Here is a 15,443-nt window from a genome sequence, read left to right on the forward strand (position 1 = left end):
TGTACGTGGACATATTCAACCATCCTCCCTCCTCAATTACGCTCTTAGGTTGTACACTATTGCATAGAGAATGTGCTATTCTTTCTTGTCTTTCTATTTCCTATTGTCACCCGTATGCCAAAAACATAGATGCCCGAAGACTTCTTTAACATGACAAAAAAAAAAAAAAAAAAAAAAAAAAAAAAAAAAAAAGAGGGAAAGGATCCGGAAACATTGTATGTGAGGGAGAGTATAGGTTGAATTAAGATAAAGATTCCATTTAGTCCTACATTCGTTACTTCGGGACATATAATCGGGTGGAGATGAAGCCAAGAAAAAAGGTAAGGGTTGCTAGTAGAAACCAGAATGTTAAAAGGGTATACTGAAAAGAAAACCAAGTAAGTAAATCCGGACATGGCCCAAAGACAACAAGGCCTCGGCCAGGGGAATCGGAATCAGAATCAAGATAGAATACCAAGAAGTTGTTAACAGGCAATACCCGTCCCAACACATGAATACCGTCAAATCCGTGATGTAGAACGAGATAATCTTGGCCGAAAGAGCATAGAACATATAAAATAAAAATTAAGACGAAATGGGCAGGACGAGGGGGCGAATGTCATTCAAGGACGGCCTGGGTGGAATACCAGTAGACTCTCTGCCAATCTTTTTTCTTGACAACTGCGCTGCTCCAACTTCTTAACAAAGAAAGATGGGGAAACAAGTCACGCTCCAACAGGAGCTAGTGGATCGCGAAAAAAATGCAGCTTGGGAGGATGACGCCACCCCGGGTGAGCCGGATGCATCACACGAGGGCATCTCAGAGCATGAGAAGCCCTGCAGCTGCCAGAACACCACCGGCCACAACCCCTGACAGCTTCATGGCCGGGGCAGCACCACCCGTAGCGGGAGGGATTGACGAGACGGCAGGAGGAACGGCGGACGTTGACGAGGCTCTGATGGAGGAGCTGGAGGCTTTCCAAAGAGGGGTGGAAGTTGGCTTCGCTGACAAGCTCGGAGTTACGTTGACAATGGCGGTGGGCAGCGGCGACGCCTTGAATGTCGGAGCCAGAGTGGTAGAAGGGTCCGCTCCGACGCTTTGAAGCGTGACGGTCAGAGTGGGGGCGCTCCCGGCGACCACGAACGGTGCGAAGGCAGCCGAGACGACGAGAATGGTCTTCGTGATTTGCATCTTGACGGATCTGGAGGATCTCCTGGTTGGTTTGTGACGTTGAACAAAATTCACAGTGTATGGATACGAAAAGAGCGAGCAAAGATATACCGTCCGTGGGGGTTAGTATCTATCGACTGAGTGATTGACTGATAGATTGGTTGGTTGGTTGATAGATGGTTTGTTTTGATCTTTTTCTTTGAGGTTCTGGTGCAAAAGAGCGAATGGAGCTGGAAAAGAGTGACAGCTCTTGTGGAGAAGGGAAAGAAAAGAATGAACAGAGTCAGTCAAGACAGGACGACTTGCAAAAAAAAAAAAGTGTGAGAAAGGAGGAGGCGGACGGGATTTTGAAGGGAATCGAGGGAAAAGGGGCTGTTTTCTTAGGGCTAGCCTACTAACCTAGTCGTGAAATAGTTTCCGGTGACTTTTGGTGAGAGTTTTTACGAGCGACTAGTCGGCACCGATGGATGGATGGATTCGACCCATCTATTCATTCATCTCGCATAGGCCATAGCACCGTGTCGAGAGATTACCACCGTCAAGGCCATCAATCATAATATTATCCGACGTCGATCAGTTCGCATGGTCTGCTTGGCGCATCCTCGTGACGGCCCTGTTCCTGACTAGTGTAGCTGGAACCATGGATTTGAATGGACACTTTTTGGCATGCATTGAGCTGACTGTGGACTCCGTTCCGATTAAGTAATAGAGAGGCTTTCAGCAAGAATTGTCGCTCATACTCAAGTACCAAGTCCTAGCATAGGGATATTATATACATAACCGATAAAGGAAAGAAAAGATAAAAAATCCAACACAAGGGGTATCGAGAATTCCAAATGTCCGTCAAGCACACTCCGTAGTGCTTAACACCTTGGGGGAATAAAGTTTGTGGGGAATAAATATGGTCAACCTACAAACGCCCCCCTCTCCCCTCCCCGAAGGAAACAATGAAGTCTCTGTAAATCCAGTACGACAGCAACAGTAACAGCAACAGATCAATCCATCACAGGCCCCAGACGGTGCGGGCAATCAACACAGCCATCATCCAGTACCCCCCAGCTTGAATTATCGGGGCGCCGGATGCCTCTGTAGTTGATGGATCATCCACCGTCGTTCCGTTGGGCAAGGTTCCATTGATGTAGATTGTCCTGGTGCTGTTCACTTCCACCACCTTGACCATACTAGAGTTCGAGGGCTGGGTACCGTTAAACAGAGATTCGTAGTACATCTGGCTCGAATTGTCGTCGCACCCGCATTCCGCGTACTTCTCACACAGACAAACCACAGGCAACGACTCGTTCCGGCGGGTTCTCTCATCCGTATAATTATAATGATGAGTATATGGGTATGCATATGCGCCATACAGCCAGATCCCCGGGAAAAAGGCGAGGGCGGCGACTGGCAACAAGAAAGGGGCCACCCCTAATGGTGATCGCCTGCCGGCGGCATATGGCGTGCGGGCACCGCCAGCGTAGTAATTGCCGCCACCGTATGCTGGTCGCGGCCCCGAGCCTCCGCGAGTGGTTCCCCCTCTATTACTGGAGGAACTACGTTGCGAAACAAGGTCAGTGGTAAAATCTCACTCCGATGTCTTAAATTTGCAGCACTTACCTTGTGCTAGACGACGAACTTCGACTACCACCGGAGCTGCTGCCGCTCCGACCTCCGCTGCCTCCACCACTTCTTCCACTTCCTCCCCCACCTCTCCCACCTCCACCGCCAAATCCTCCGCCACCACGACGCTTCTCCAAGTCGGGCGTTTCGAGCGAAATTGAGGGTAAAACGGGCTCGCGCAGGGCCAAATCCGACCGAGGAATGCCCAGCGACGTAACAGAAGTGAGGAGAATGGCGAGGAAGGTGGCAGTAGACGAGATTTTCATGCTTGACAGATTTTGTGGGACGAGCTAAGGTAAGACTGGATCAACTGAAGCTCCAAGATCTGTGTTTGATCACAAGAAAGCACCCTGGCAAATCGACCCTAGTTAGACTCCACTATAGTAGAAGAGAGGGGCGGGGGGGAGCCAGACAAAAAAAAAAAAAAAAAAAAGAGGAATATGAAATGTCGTACGCTGTAGTTGGAGATAGTTCTGTCGAACGTGAATAAATGGAATGAGTGATCTAATGTGGGAATCTCTGCAACTTGACGAAGGAAAGTAAACACTGTCTGGCGGCTTAGAGCAAGAGAGAAAAACTTAATCATACGGAAGGTGACGGCGGATTGAGCATTGGGCAAGAAGATGAAAAAAAGACAAGTCAGCCTGAGTAAAGAAATAAAGCAGCCGGGCAAGGTTTTGCGCTGAGCCATGGTTTCTTCCGACAAAGGAAATGCTTTTCAGTCGATGAAAATCATCGCCATGAGGTCACCCCGGTCCCACGTGCTGCATGGCGCAGCGTACAGCCACACACCCAACGTTGTTCATAACTTCATTCAGACGATCGATTAATTGTCCAACTGAGCAAAGCAACAAGCTACAGTACTACTAGGACTCTAGAAGCCCAACAAATGCAAGGGAATACGAGAACGATCGTGCCCCAATACGAAGAGTTACACGAGTCAAAATGTATCGGATGAGAAACGGTTGGTCGATCATCGAAGCATTCATTCATCATTTTTGCTTGGCTCTGATCAGGGGCCATAGACGGACTCCCACATCTGTACACGAATCTACTCCAAGTCTGCGTCATCTGTGGGAATGGTCTGCTCTTGAGCTTCTACTTCCTGAACCGCGGTTTGAATAACTGCTTTAACAATCGCCACTCTTGTCTCTCGTACATCCTCAACACCAGGTAGGAGAGGCAGGTTTGGATTTTGAAGTGCGGGCGACGGAGCCGTCAGCGCCTTGACCACCACACCATATTGTTCGAAACAGTGCGCGCTCAGCATACAACAGCCCCAAGGCCGATGTCAGGGAAGCAAGTTGAATTGTTGCACTCGGCTATATCATTCACAGAGGTATGGGTTAGCGGAGAGGTAAGAACGTAGCAATTACTAGCATGCTGGTATTAGAACTAACTAGGGATTATGCCACTTACCAACCTCATATTTTTCACCGTTGCGTTCAACGGCAGGAAGTGGACTCCCGGTAGCTATCCAGGCTTTATACCCTGCGCCCAACGGTTAAGATCTTCTGGACAAGCTTCATGCAGCCGGGTAGGGTTACTGAGTGGAAAAGAGATCAGTCGTTCGACATGCTTGCCCAACTCTCGAATGATCTCCTCTGTAAACGCCCTGGGTTTGGTGGACGTCCCGATCAAGACATGTGGCTTCACTTCTTTCACCACAGAAAATAGATCCAAGACCCTCCATTGGGGCCACTGGTCATCATTCGTGCAAACGGAGCTTGGGCTGGTGTAAGCTGATCTCCCAGAGATTTGAGCAAAGCTCCGGCTTTTCCAGACACCTAGAATAATTCCAAACAATGTTAGTCATGATGGACCAGAGAGAACTATACAATCACCTGAGAAGCTGTACCATATATGTTTCGGGGCATCCGACTTTGACTGTCCGGTTTCGATCACAATAGCATCGGAGATTTGTTCAGCAATACCCAACCCCTGCTGAACCAGAACCGAAGATCACCGGTGACACGCACATCCTTCAATTTGATATTACTGACATGAAATGAAAGGCCGCCATCAATGCAGCCAGGGTCACACACCCTGTCTCTTGAATATCGTCGTTGAAACAGGGGACATATGGGCGGAATTTATCCAGGAGTCTACTAGCATTGTGAAGGCCAACATCCTCGCTGGGTAGTTATCAGCTCGTCCGATTCGATATAAATACACATACAAATGGATGTATGCCCTTGGGAACATCTTTCTGGCTGTTGTGACAAAATTGTCCACAAAATCATCGTATTCCTTACCTCTAACGCGCTGCTGTCGAAGACCGAGATAAAGCTCGTCATTGAGTAAGCTTTTGTTCTGCCAGCACGTTAGTCGGATAATATTAAACACTCTTTCCCGCGACATACATCGGTCCCACAGTCTAAGACCACAGGCAGCTGCCTCGAAGGGTGAACTCCACCACATAGAGCCGAGAGAATTAGCTTCGCAACGGAAATCAGTATAGCGCCCACTCTTGGTCACCAATGCTCTGCATCTGGATGTGGGGGGAGTTAGAAAAGCAATGCTAGGGTCTTCAATGATGATTAAAAGTACCTCTTCCCCATCACTGACTACAATACAGTCAATATCCTCACTGGGACCAAAGTTGGACAGACACTCTTCGATCCTGTCCTGGTTATTGATATTGAGGAAGCAACCTTCTGGTTTTCTGAATAAGCTTGAGTAATTGTTGGTCGCATCATCCTCTGTTGGGGTGTATGTTCACACTAAACATCTCCCGTATATGGGTTTGTGGTAGCTGTCCAAAATTATCAGGAAATTATCTCATATTTAATACAATCCATATGTAGTACTTGCTCTGTAGTATGACACGTCATTTTGTGCCTTCATACTCGCCATGAATGTGTTTTTTGCCAGATCATCTGGCCGGCTGCTATACTACAGATGCGCCCGCTGAACCTTCCCATCTAATGTCTGATGCTTGGAGGCAACAAACCATGCAGTTTAAACTTCTTCCGTTCTTCCTGCGTAAATGACGAACATTTATTGAATTGACGTGATGCGATGAGGGCTTTACCCTGCCGGTATATTTGATCATTAACAAATGAATCAACCGCTGAGAGCAGGTGGTAGAAACGCCACCTCATAGAGGCACTCTAAAGGCCCAGACATAACGCGTGGAAAATCCCCGAAGCTCAGTAATTTCGTTGAAGTACACATATGTACAGAGAATACTATATGACAGATATGTAAGCAGTGGTATAGATATCAATTTGACTTCACCAGACAAGAGCTATTGGGCACTAATAGAAGGACTAGGAGGGGTTTCAACTCTCCCAATACTATTTCGTATCTCGATTTGCCTAATGCCTCGAGTGAGAACAATCTTAACCTGGAAGCAGAATGCCGTGAATTGACAGCAATGACGTACTCATTGAGATCCGGTTTCGTGTATCAGGTCCTATTTAGGGAACCTTGAAGTGATTTAAACGTGGGTCGTCATATAGTGTCAAGCTTTAGTGAGTTTTCTGCTATCTCTCCAATCCCACTTTTTCTTTCTTTCTTTTTTCTTAAAAAAAAAAATAACGATCTTTATGGTTTTATGCTGCTGATACACACACAGAAACGATGACGTCAAAGAGCCTGACTATCGTGAGCGTGATACATCCTGGACCTGAACTCCGGCCCGGATTATCTATAATCCGATAGTGACCACCAAAAAGGGTTAACAAGCCATGTATGTAGCTTAGTCAACAACAACATTCCAATCCAGCACTCCAAGTATTGATAGGTCACATGATACTTAGTGGGATGACTAAGGCAACAATAAGCGAGGCACCAAAGTTGGCCTAGATTTTCATCCCAACAAATCAATGCAGCATGTCTGTTCTCAAGCATCGTCTACTTTGGACGAGTCCGCAGGCTTTTTATACACACTTAGACATGTGCCCTCTTTCACCCTTTGCTTTTTTTCACATAACGGTCATAGACCCACGAGAAGAAATGACTTCCATTCCCATTGATTAAAAGGCCTCAGATAAAATGATGGCTGAACTCCGTATGCCTTGGTTCCTATTTGGAACGCGGTCGACTTCTTTACTTTCTTCATTTGCAACTGCACAACCCAGCTGTCCTAGTTTGTTCTCGATTGTATCCAATGGATAGAATCGGCCGTCAGACATTCATCACGGACCCTTCGTTTGAAGGACAGTTTTCACATGCCACGTCTTGTGGCTGTGCCTTACTGGAGCTGGTTTGTAGGGATTCATCTCGAGTTCCTGGTAATGATATCAAGTTGCTAGAGGAATTTCTCAGGACCTTCATAGTTCATGCTTGCTCTTTTTTTCTATACGAGAGCATGACTCCTTGCGCACCTACATTCCTTCTTTGAATACATTCTATGTTTCGTCTATTGCATAGTCTTATATAGATTCAAATCAAAAAAGACGTTCTACCTACAGCTTGCTCTTTCCAGCTTCATCGTCAACGACCTTCACGACCACCTTACCCCATGTCTCCCGGCCTCCAAGGGCCTGCAATGCTCTAGGCACACTTTCTAACCCAACGAAGCTCTCATCCTTGAATGCGGTGCCTCTAAATTTCCCCTGGGCAACTAGATCGAAGATCCCCTTCCACACTGGGCCCACCGTTTCCTTCTCGAACTTGGCATACTGACCCCAATGCAGCCCAACAATACTTACGTTCTTCAATAGCACGCGATTCAGCGCCACCTTCTCGATCTTACCCGCCGCAAAACCGATAACTAGGAGCCGCGCATTCCACGCCACGCATTTTAGACTGGCATCGATCAATCCCACGGGGTCGTACACAATGTCGACGCCGACTTTCCCATTCCCTGTCCGATGCTGGGCACATAGCTTTTTCACTTCCTCTGGCCAGCCCTTGTTCCGGTAGTCAATGATATAGTCTGCTCCAAACTCGCGCGCAATATGTCTTTTGCGCTCCGTACTGGCGGTCGCAACCACCATCGCACCCTTGGCCTTGGCAATCTGCACCGCGGCCAACCCGACACCGCCAGCAGCGGCGTGGACCAGAACCCAATCGCCAGGTTGAACATTTGCGCGATGCACCAGGCCACCGTAGGAGGTAGGCGCCGTGACGAAGAGACCGGCCGCGTCTTCAAAGCTCCATCCGTTTGGTACCGGGAGCAGGGTGTGCTCCGCGGCTAGGACGTGGGTGGCATATGCGCCTTGAGTGGCTCCGAAGACGCGGTCGCCGCGTTTGAAACGTGGGGGTGTCTTGGATGTTGGAACGGCCAGCACTTTTCCTGCGAATTCAGCTCCCCCAATCCACGGCAGAGGTGGCTGATGTTGGTATTTGCCTTGGATTTGAAGGAGGTCGAAGAAGTTGGTTCCCGCGGAGTGGATTTCGATTAAGTATTCGTTGGAAGAAGGGGTGAGGGCGGGAAGACTGCTGACTTGGAGATCCAAAGGTCCCTGGTCAGGAGCAATTTTAGTTAGAAAAACAGTTGTAGGCATTTGGCAGGAAATAGGGGGTTGACCTAGATGAGCACCTACTTTGACATACTCTTTCACCTGGATAGCCCTCATAATGAATGATTAAATAGTGGAGATGGGCGGTAGTTAATACTGTCAAGTGGATGGAATTGAATCAGCAGATCTTAGAATTGTTTATACAGGTGACTGGAACTGAAGTTGTCATGCCCTATTGAGTTGAGTTGCTGAAAGAAGACTACTACCAGGAGGGCCAGAAGGTAGCTTTCCCCGCGCCTTTGGATGAACCTCGGTTCCTTGTCGGGTAGAGAAATAGGACTTCCTACGGAAACCCCAATTGCTAGTCAAACAATGGATGCTGCCAGAAATAATCGTAATGGTACGTATATATGATTTGTATATTATCTGTAAGGCAGTTGAAGAAATGAACACTCAGTCCATAAATACTCCGTAAAACATATCCGGGTACACGCATCCATTTAAGAGTCAGAATACAAGCGTTAAAAGCCTTTAACTCCATCTCTGTTGCCAATATGGATATCAAGTAAAATAGTACACAAGTCCTAATTCGGTACCAACAACCTCTTCAAGCCTCTCCAGGACGCCAGAATTCCAAGTCTTTATCATAGAATATGCACAAAAGAAACGAACCCATACCAACCCGTTTTCTTGTTGGGATGTCGAAATAGCCATTATAGATGAGGAATGGGAAAGAATTCCGAAGGGTCAAAAGAGGAGGGGAAAAAAAAAGAAGAGACAAAAAAAGAAAGAAAAGAAAAGAAAAGAAAAGAAAAGAAAACAGGAGGATACAGAAACTGAAGAAAATATTTAAATAGGTACAAGAAATACAAATTAGGTTATATAGATGATCAAAAGAGAAAATATGCGCGATGCCAGTTCCTAGAAGTCAAGGCTAGCTGACTTGTGTACAAGCGGCTCTGGACCCGGATAATGATACATAGGCGAACACATAGCAGGATGTTGCCCATTGAAGAAAGGAGATGGCGGGGTCATCAATCCGACTGGAGGTTGGCTGGATGCCTTGGGTGGCAGCGGCGTCTTTCCTTCTAGAGGGGTACGTTGTCTCCCCTTTTGACCCACTTTCGGATGACCGCCAGCGGCATCGAGAATATATGAGGCAGAAGCAGCCCGTTGCCACGATTTCATATCCTCAGGGTAGTGAGGCATCCGCTGGTGAGGGTAACTGGCGGACCGCGGTGACTGAGGTGGGTAACCCCCATGTGAATGATGTGGCATCATTTGTAATGCGTGGTCGATGGGGGGACTTAGAGGTGCGGTGGTAAAGAAGGGCATGGGCGCATGTTGAGTCCCATTTTCTAAACCCATAGAGTACCACTGAGAGTTGGACCACTGAATAGGCGACGATGTCGAAACAGGGGTTTGCAGGCATGGGTCAGTGGTGACATTATATGATGGTTCGGAAAAAGGAGATGCTATCGTGGTCGAATCGAGCAACACGCCATCTACCAGAGGTTCATAGGCATTTGATCCGGGAATAACACCTACTGCTGGAGAGGCTGTAGAAGATCGACCGTCGAAGGACATTGGAGGGGGCACGTCGTGGCGTGCATAGGGCCCGTTGTGAAGGTACCACTCAGACTGGGGCAAGTCTGTCGCATTTGACTGCTGCACAGGACGCAGTTTTGTCCTGGGCGATACAGAGGATTTACCCTTTGATGATGAGCTGCCGTCGTCTCCCGAGGTGTATTGTTGATCATCATGGGACTTCTTGCGCGTTTGGCGGGATGGTTTAGTGACGCGCCACTTCTTTAGTCTACTCCGCAGCTGCGTTTCGCTGCATCAGTGCATCAGTTAGTGTCTCTAGATAGGTCATCTTTTGTTTCAGACAATCTCACCTGGGGTTGAAATCATCTGAGCGGATCTTCTTAATAACTTGCTTGAGAGGCCATTCCTCGTCTTTGTATAGCTTCGCAATCAAGGCCTTCTTCCTCTCCCACACATCCGATGGAATTGAATTCTTCATTTCCTTGTACTGACTTCCCTCGTTACGAGAGGCGTTCCTAAAAAAAAAAAAAGAAAAAAAAAAAAAAAAAGGATATAGAAGGTAATGAGATAAAGTAATAAGCTGAGTGGAAGGAAACTTCCAAAGGATAGAACGCTCGACAGGCAGCGGGACGGACTGAGGCAAAGCAATGAATGATTATAACAGATGGAAGAAAGCAGAGGATGAAATGTGCGAACTGATGAGATACCACAACCGGAGGCTAGTCTACGAAGGGAGCAGATCGGGGGGATCTACCTCGATATAAGTAGTAGAAATAACAGTTCTCCGTAGTTCTCTATCTAATAGGAGAGAGTTGGTAGAAGGTTTCCTAGTTAGTACTAGGGATTTACTATCTACCCAAGAAGTACATACATCCGGGTCCAGCAGCACGCGATGAGGAGAAGTGGGTAACGATGAGAGCAGGCCGTGTCCACTCAGCAGGCGACTGAGCAGTTCTTCCGGGGGATGGGAGATCGACCAGCACGATGATGCCCAAGGAACGGCATTGTTGATGATTGGCACATGGACTTTGAACCAAGTGGATTTCTATGGTTTAGCTGCTGGTGGCACGTCCATTGTCTCGGGTCCTGTCATTCACGAAAATCCAGGCGCATCACTTTCGTCTCCCACGGTGTCGAACTTTGGGCCATGGGTTAGTTTCCCGTCGATCCTTCCTTTTTTTTTTTTTTTTTTCAGAAAACTCTAGGAATATGAAACCCAAGTGGAACTTTGGGAAAGCTACCCAAGGTCGAGGAGTTGGAGAGAGCCGAGAGAGAGAGAGTGAGTGAGAAGAGATAGCAAACTCTCTTTGGCTGACTAACCGACGCACCTTTTAACTTAGTTGATGGAGATTCTAACAAACCTAACAATCATTGCTGTCAATATTGATGTGTCAACTGTTATGACAGTGCTTTTTTGTGTTAGTTCATTCACTGTTTCTGTTAACCTGTCTGTCAATCTGTAGGAGAATATTTTGATTGGATTGTCTAATTGTCACCCTGTTAATAGTTTTGTTTTACCTATCTATACATTATCTATCATGTTATTTTCCCCATCAAAATAAACACTTCCACTCCCCTCACTCTATCTTGCCTCTTGTTCTCTTGAGCCCAGAACAATTTTTTTTTTTTTTAAAAAAAAGAAAGAAAGAATCAAAACCCGTTTCTTCGCTTCTGGTTTATGGCATTGAACTCCACCCATGGTACTAGCTCGGTTCCCAACGATGTACTCCATATAGACGAAGTATTTCATACTGGATCCTCGGAGCCGAGAACGGAGGCTAAAAATAATAATAATGATAATGATACTGATAATTCATTCCGCCCCTCTTGATCCAGACCTGACCTGCTAGACCACTTTCAGAGGCACTAAGGGGTGATCCCCATCCCAAGGTAAATGTTGGTCCAGTAACTTCGTGCCGCACAGGATACCTTTCTGGGTGGTACCTAGGCGAGACTAACCCATTTTAGGCGCTTGGCACAGACTCTTCTGATTGGAGACAAGTATGGGGATTGGAGGCAACGGATCCAGAGATGATCCTAGCGGCTGTCCTCTATACCCGTCTCTACCTAATGTGCTGTACTTCCCTACTGACCTGCCTAGTTGGCTCGACGGAGTACCGAGTATGGGTCAAGTACTGCCCACGCTAAGGACAGCCGACTGCATGGGGGCAGTCTGGGAAAGATGTTCCTACATTAGAGCCATGTTATATCTAGTAGTGTACATAAGTGGCACGTACTACATTTTAGCCGCGATCATAATGGGGGGAAATAATTAATTGATTGATCCCGATGTAGGTAAGCCACCACCCTGAGTAGGTGCATAAGTACCTAGTAACTACGTGAGTACCTAACTACCTCAGGTACTTTGTCACCTGCATAACCTCTCGGTACCATGTTTCAGGGTTTCAAGGTTTCAAAAAGAAACATTCTAACGGGCTTATCGACGGGCAAAACTCTGATAAAGACGCCCAGCAATTTTCATTGCTGGGATCTTATCCCTAGCTTGTTTGATGTTGGGGAATGACTTAATACTACTACAATAGCACTGAATATGGTCAATTAGCTAATCATCATGCCGCCTGGAAAATGGAGAGACAGTTATTAGGTAGCGAGGCAGTATGTTAGGAGGTGGCAATTTGACTTTACTGAGTATGTCTGGGACGGAGTACGGACAAAGTGTTTGCACACTCCGTCCTAGTCCGTGGCAACACCCATGGCATGAATCTCGTGGTGCGAGTATGTTTAATGGATCTTCGCTGCAGACACCGCAGGCCAATCATACTCCCAGTCCTCGCTCTTTTCCCACGTTCCAAAAAAAAAAAAAAAACCCCTTAGAGGAACGGTCATCATTCCTCTTTTCGTTAATCTAATTGACTTCGATTGTCATGGGGATCTACACACAAGCAGATCAGGTGATTCAGCCCTCCCTCAATAGTGGGCTCACTTGTATCCCCCCGAGATCGGAAATCCTCCATTCCATCGGAACCATTCAATGGTAGGGCAGAGCCGGACAGGGCAGGGAGGATTTCTCATATCCAGGGTACTGCAAAGGAACCCCCCCTCTCCCTCAAAAGCATTATTGCACCAGGAACATAAAGTTATGCTGAAGTCTTTAGTATGATGGGAGGGAAGGGATTCCGTGATCTGATTCATTCACCAACCGCACTATCGACAACGCTGCCAGGAGCCAGGAGACAAAGGGGAATAGTGTGCTAGCTAGATCATCTAGTCTTGACAGGAGTGGAGTGAACAATGAGACAGTCCGATTCAGACCGAGTGCTCAGTGCATGGATTGAATCCTCCTCGCTCCCAGGGAAAGGATCTCACTAGCTGTCTTTCAGTGGAGCCTTGCAAATCGCCTGGACGATCTCGGTCTGTCTGGGGGGCATCATTTATCTGGCTGTGCTGTACAATAGTATGTACGGAGTACTAGTAGAGAAGATCTCTGGCCAGTGTGGGACCCCTAACTGGCGATCTTCCCGAAGGTCCTCACTTCTCAATAGTCTCGGCCTCCAGGATCAAGGTGGGCAACGACTATCAGTTATCCAGAGCCTATCATCATCAACCGACTACGATGAGCCACTGGATCGAACCATGCGAGTCCTCTTCCCTCCACCATCAGCGCACTGTCCATCCATCCACTCCGTGTCTACTGGCCTATCCATCTACAGATTACAACGGTACGATGCTGTCTCGGTTTGATAGAAACTGTAATGATCTTTTCTTTTCTCTCTCTTTTTTTCTTTTTCTTTTTTAATTTTCACTCGGCTACGTTTTATAAGTCTCTTGCTTCGTAATCTACTAATAGTTTGCCACTACCCCAGTGCGTATGTTGGAGTGATTCTTAAGACATGTCCCAAGGGCAGCAAGGGCTATGGGCCATAAACCCCCTTTTGCACTCTTCATGGACAAGAGATACAACAGCAGGTTTGACCCATGGAACATCCTAACCAAACAACCGCCTAATCGGGGGGTCTGCAGACTAAGGTAGCGGAGCCATCTCATCATCTTCATGCAAGTGTATAGGGCAATCGACCAACCGTAGATAGAAATACCCTAGTCATTCCATAGCCGATCTTCATCAGAATACACTTCCAGGCCGGCTGAAGTGGAGGTTAAGGTGAACCATTGGATATGTACGGAGTAGGAACTACTGAGTTCAACATCCATTCCAGTCGAAAGCGTTCTGCCGATAATAGTCAAGATAATTAGTCAACTATGACCCTATTGTTGATGCGGACACCTACACAGAGTAAATGTAAGCTTTTGTTGCCTTCACTTTCGACACTGCAGATGGAACTATGTAGCGATGATGTGAAAGGCCATTGCTGCGTATGCACACAGATGCATACAAACTGGCAGGAAGTCATCAGGGACGTAGTTTCGCCATACCTACTCCGTAGATCTTACGGCTATAGGATGTTAATTGCATGCTGGCATCTTTCGCATGTTCGAGGTGGATGATAACGGAGGTGTGGGGTTCATGCGAGAGATCAACCACCTAAATGGTTGCTGCCATTGCAACCTGCTTAGACGACTAGCCGTGCAGTTGTCGGCAGTACGCCGTATGCGACCAGTGAACCCAATTCGACCGTTAACCCAAGAATTGACTTTTTTGCCATGCCTTGGATCATCGTGTCAGAGTGCCCGAGATCCTCCTTGAATCCTTGGACAGGCGGTGATCTGTCCCGAGTCCCAACGGGCGAATATCAGCGAACTTTGGCGTCCACGTGGGCGTTTCATGGCTGAAGTCTAAATCCAGGGGGAAGCGAAGGCAAAAGAGAGACTAGAACCCGATGAGCCAACGTTGCCTCATCGACGGCGAACAAAATAGAACTGAACTGAGGCCTACCCCTCTCCTGGCCGAAGCGGTCCCGTGACCTTGTCCATGATGGAAGGATCTCCGAGCCGGTTCTTCTCTGGCGGTTTCATGAATAGGAACAACTCAGAGAGAGAGATGACGGCATGGCATGCCCATTGTGCCTACTCCTCCATCTTCCTCCATCCTCCAACTCCCACGTCTACGCTAATCCTCTCCGGCCGAAACACGGATCCACGACGCAGATCATAGGGTCTCCTCGCTCAAGCATCTCTCCAAATCAGCAGCAGCCAGTCATTTGTCCATTGCCCATCCAGGAAGTTCTCTAACGGCCCTCGTGTGCACGCTAGACCAGATACCGGCACGAACTCCTTTCAAGATGAAAGCATATATGGGAAATCATTGCCCAAACAAGTAATGTACGTTCCCCTCTCCCAACTTAGAAGAAGGTCAAGCTCACGGTCCAGAATTCTCCGGGTCTGTACGGTCCTCCGATATGTTGGGACTCTTTTTTGAGTTCCATCCGAGTAAACAACTGACGGTTTTTCCTTTTCTTGGATGGAATGACATGGCTTGTTTCGGAGTGTGGTTATCTCTCGTGTGTCGCTTGTCCACGAGGGAAAATGATTATCCAAGGATTGAGGACCCCATCCTCCATGTTTCTCCAGTCCCAGTCCAGCCCTCTTCCTGTCTCTGGTGCCGATCGGTGGGTAATATGACACTCATTCCATGGTTTGATCAATGGACAGACTCGTGGCTTTTGGAGGTGGCCGTTGTGTTCCGTCTGTATCGTGCTGAGAGTTGCGCAGTTCCGACTCCAACTGCTTCCTCGGTTCGGGGTTTAACCTTAATAGAGGCGCACGCACATGGTTGGGCTGAAGTTACACGAATGAATAATATA

At 47.5% G+C, this 15,443-nt stretch overlaps 4 protein-coding genes across 4 annotated transcripts; all 4 read right to left on the reverse strand.

Annotated features, from left to right (window-relative positions):
• Nucleotides 1–799: 799 nt before the first annotated feature.
• ATNIH1004_006967 (putative extracellular serine-rich protein) lies at nucleotides 800–1,171 on the reverse strand (the record flags this gene model as incomplete). Its single annotated transcript, XM_033571594.1, has 1 exon — nucleotides 800–1,171. One exon carries the CDS (start codon nucleotides 1,169–1,171, stop codon nucleotides 800–802), a length of 372 nt encoding a protein of 123 aa, XP_033424909.1.
• A 982-nt stretch (nucleotides 1,172–2,153) lies between these two features.
• ATNIH1004_006968 (uncharacterized protein) lies at nucleotides 2,154–3,030 on the reverse strand (the record flags this gene model as incomplete). Its single annotated transcript, XM_033571595.1, has 2 exons — nucleotides 2,154–2,697; nucleotides 2,762–3,030. The coding sequence occupies 2 exons, from the start codon at nucleotides 3,028–3,030 to the stop codon at nucleotides 2,154–2,156; spliced, it is 813 nt and encodes a 270-aa protein (XP_033424910.1).
• A 785-nt stretch (nucleotides 3,031–3,815) lies between these two features.
• MEN-1 (Malic enzyme) lies at nucleotides 3,816–5,255 on the reverse strand (the record flags this gene model as incomplete). Its single annotated transcript, XM_033571596.1, has 9 exons — nucleotides 3,816–3,989; nucleotides 4,037–4,086; nucleotides 4,184–4,255; nucleotides 4,312–4,551; nucleotides 4,609–4,705; nucleotides 4,764–4,899; nucleotides 4,944–5,077; nucleotides 5,128–5,174; nucleotides 5,243–5,255. 9 exons carry the CDS (start codon nucleotides 5,253–5,255, stop codon nucleotides 3,816–3,818), a joined length of 963 nt encoding a protein of 320 aa, XP_033424911.1.
• Nucleotides 5,256–7,176: 1,921 nt separating this feature from the next.
• ATNIH1004_006970 (uncharacterized protein) lies at nucleotides 7,177–10,201 on the reverse strand (the record flags this gene model as incomplete). Its single annotated transcript, XM_033571597.1, has 3 exons — nucleotides 7,177–8,178; nucleotides 9,298–10,012; nucleotides 10,074–10,201. 3 exons carry the CDS (start codon nucleotides 10,199–10,201, stop codon nucleotides 7,177–7,179), a joined length of 1,845 nt encoding a protein of 614 aa, XP_033424912.1.
• Nucleotides 10,202–15,443: the final 5,242 nt, after the last annotated feature.

This window comes from Aspergillus tanneri (genome assembly GCF_003426965.1).
Source record: "Aspergillus tanneri strain NIH1004 chromosome Unknown AapTan_7_pilon_pilon_pilon, whole genome shotgun sequence".
NCBI lineage: Eukaryota > Fungi > Ascomycota > Eurotiomycetes > Eurotiales > Aspergillaceae > Aspergillus > Aspergillus tanneri.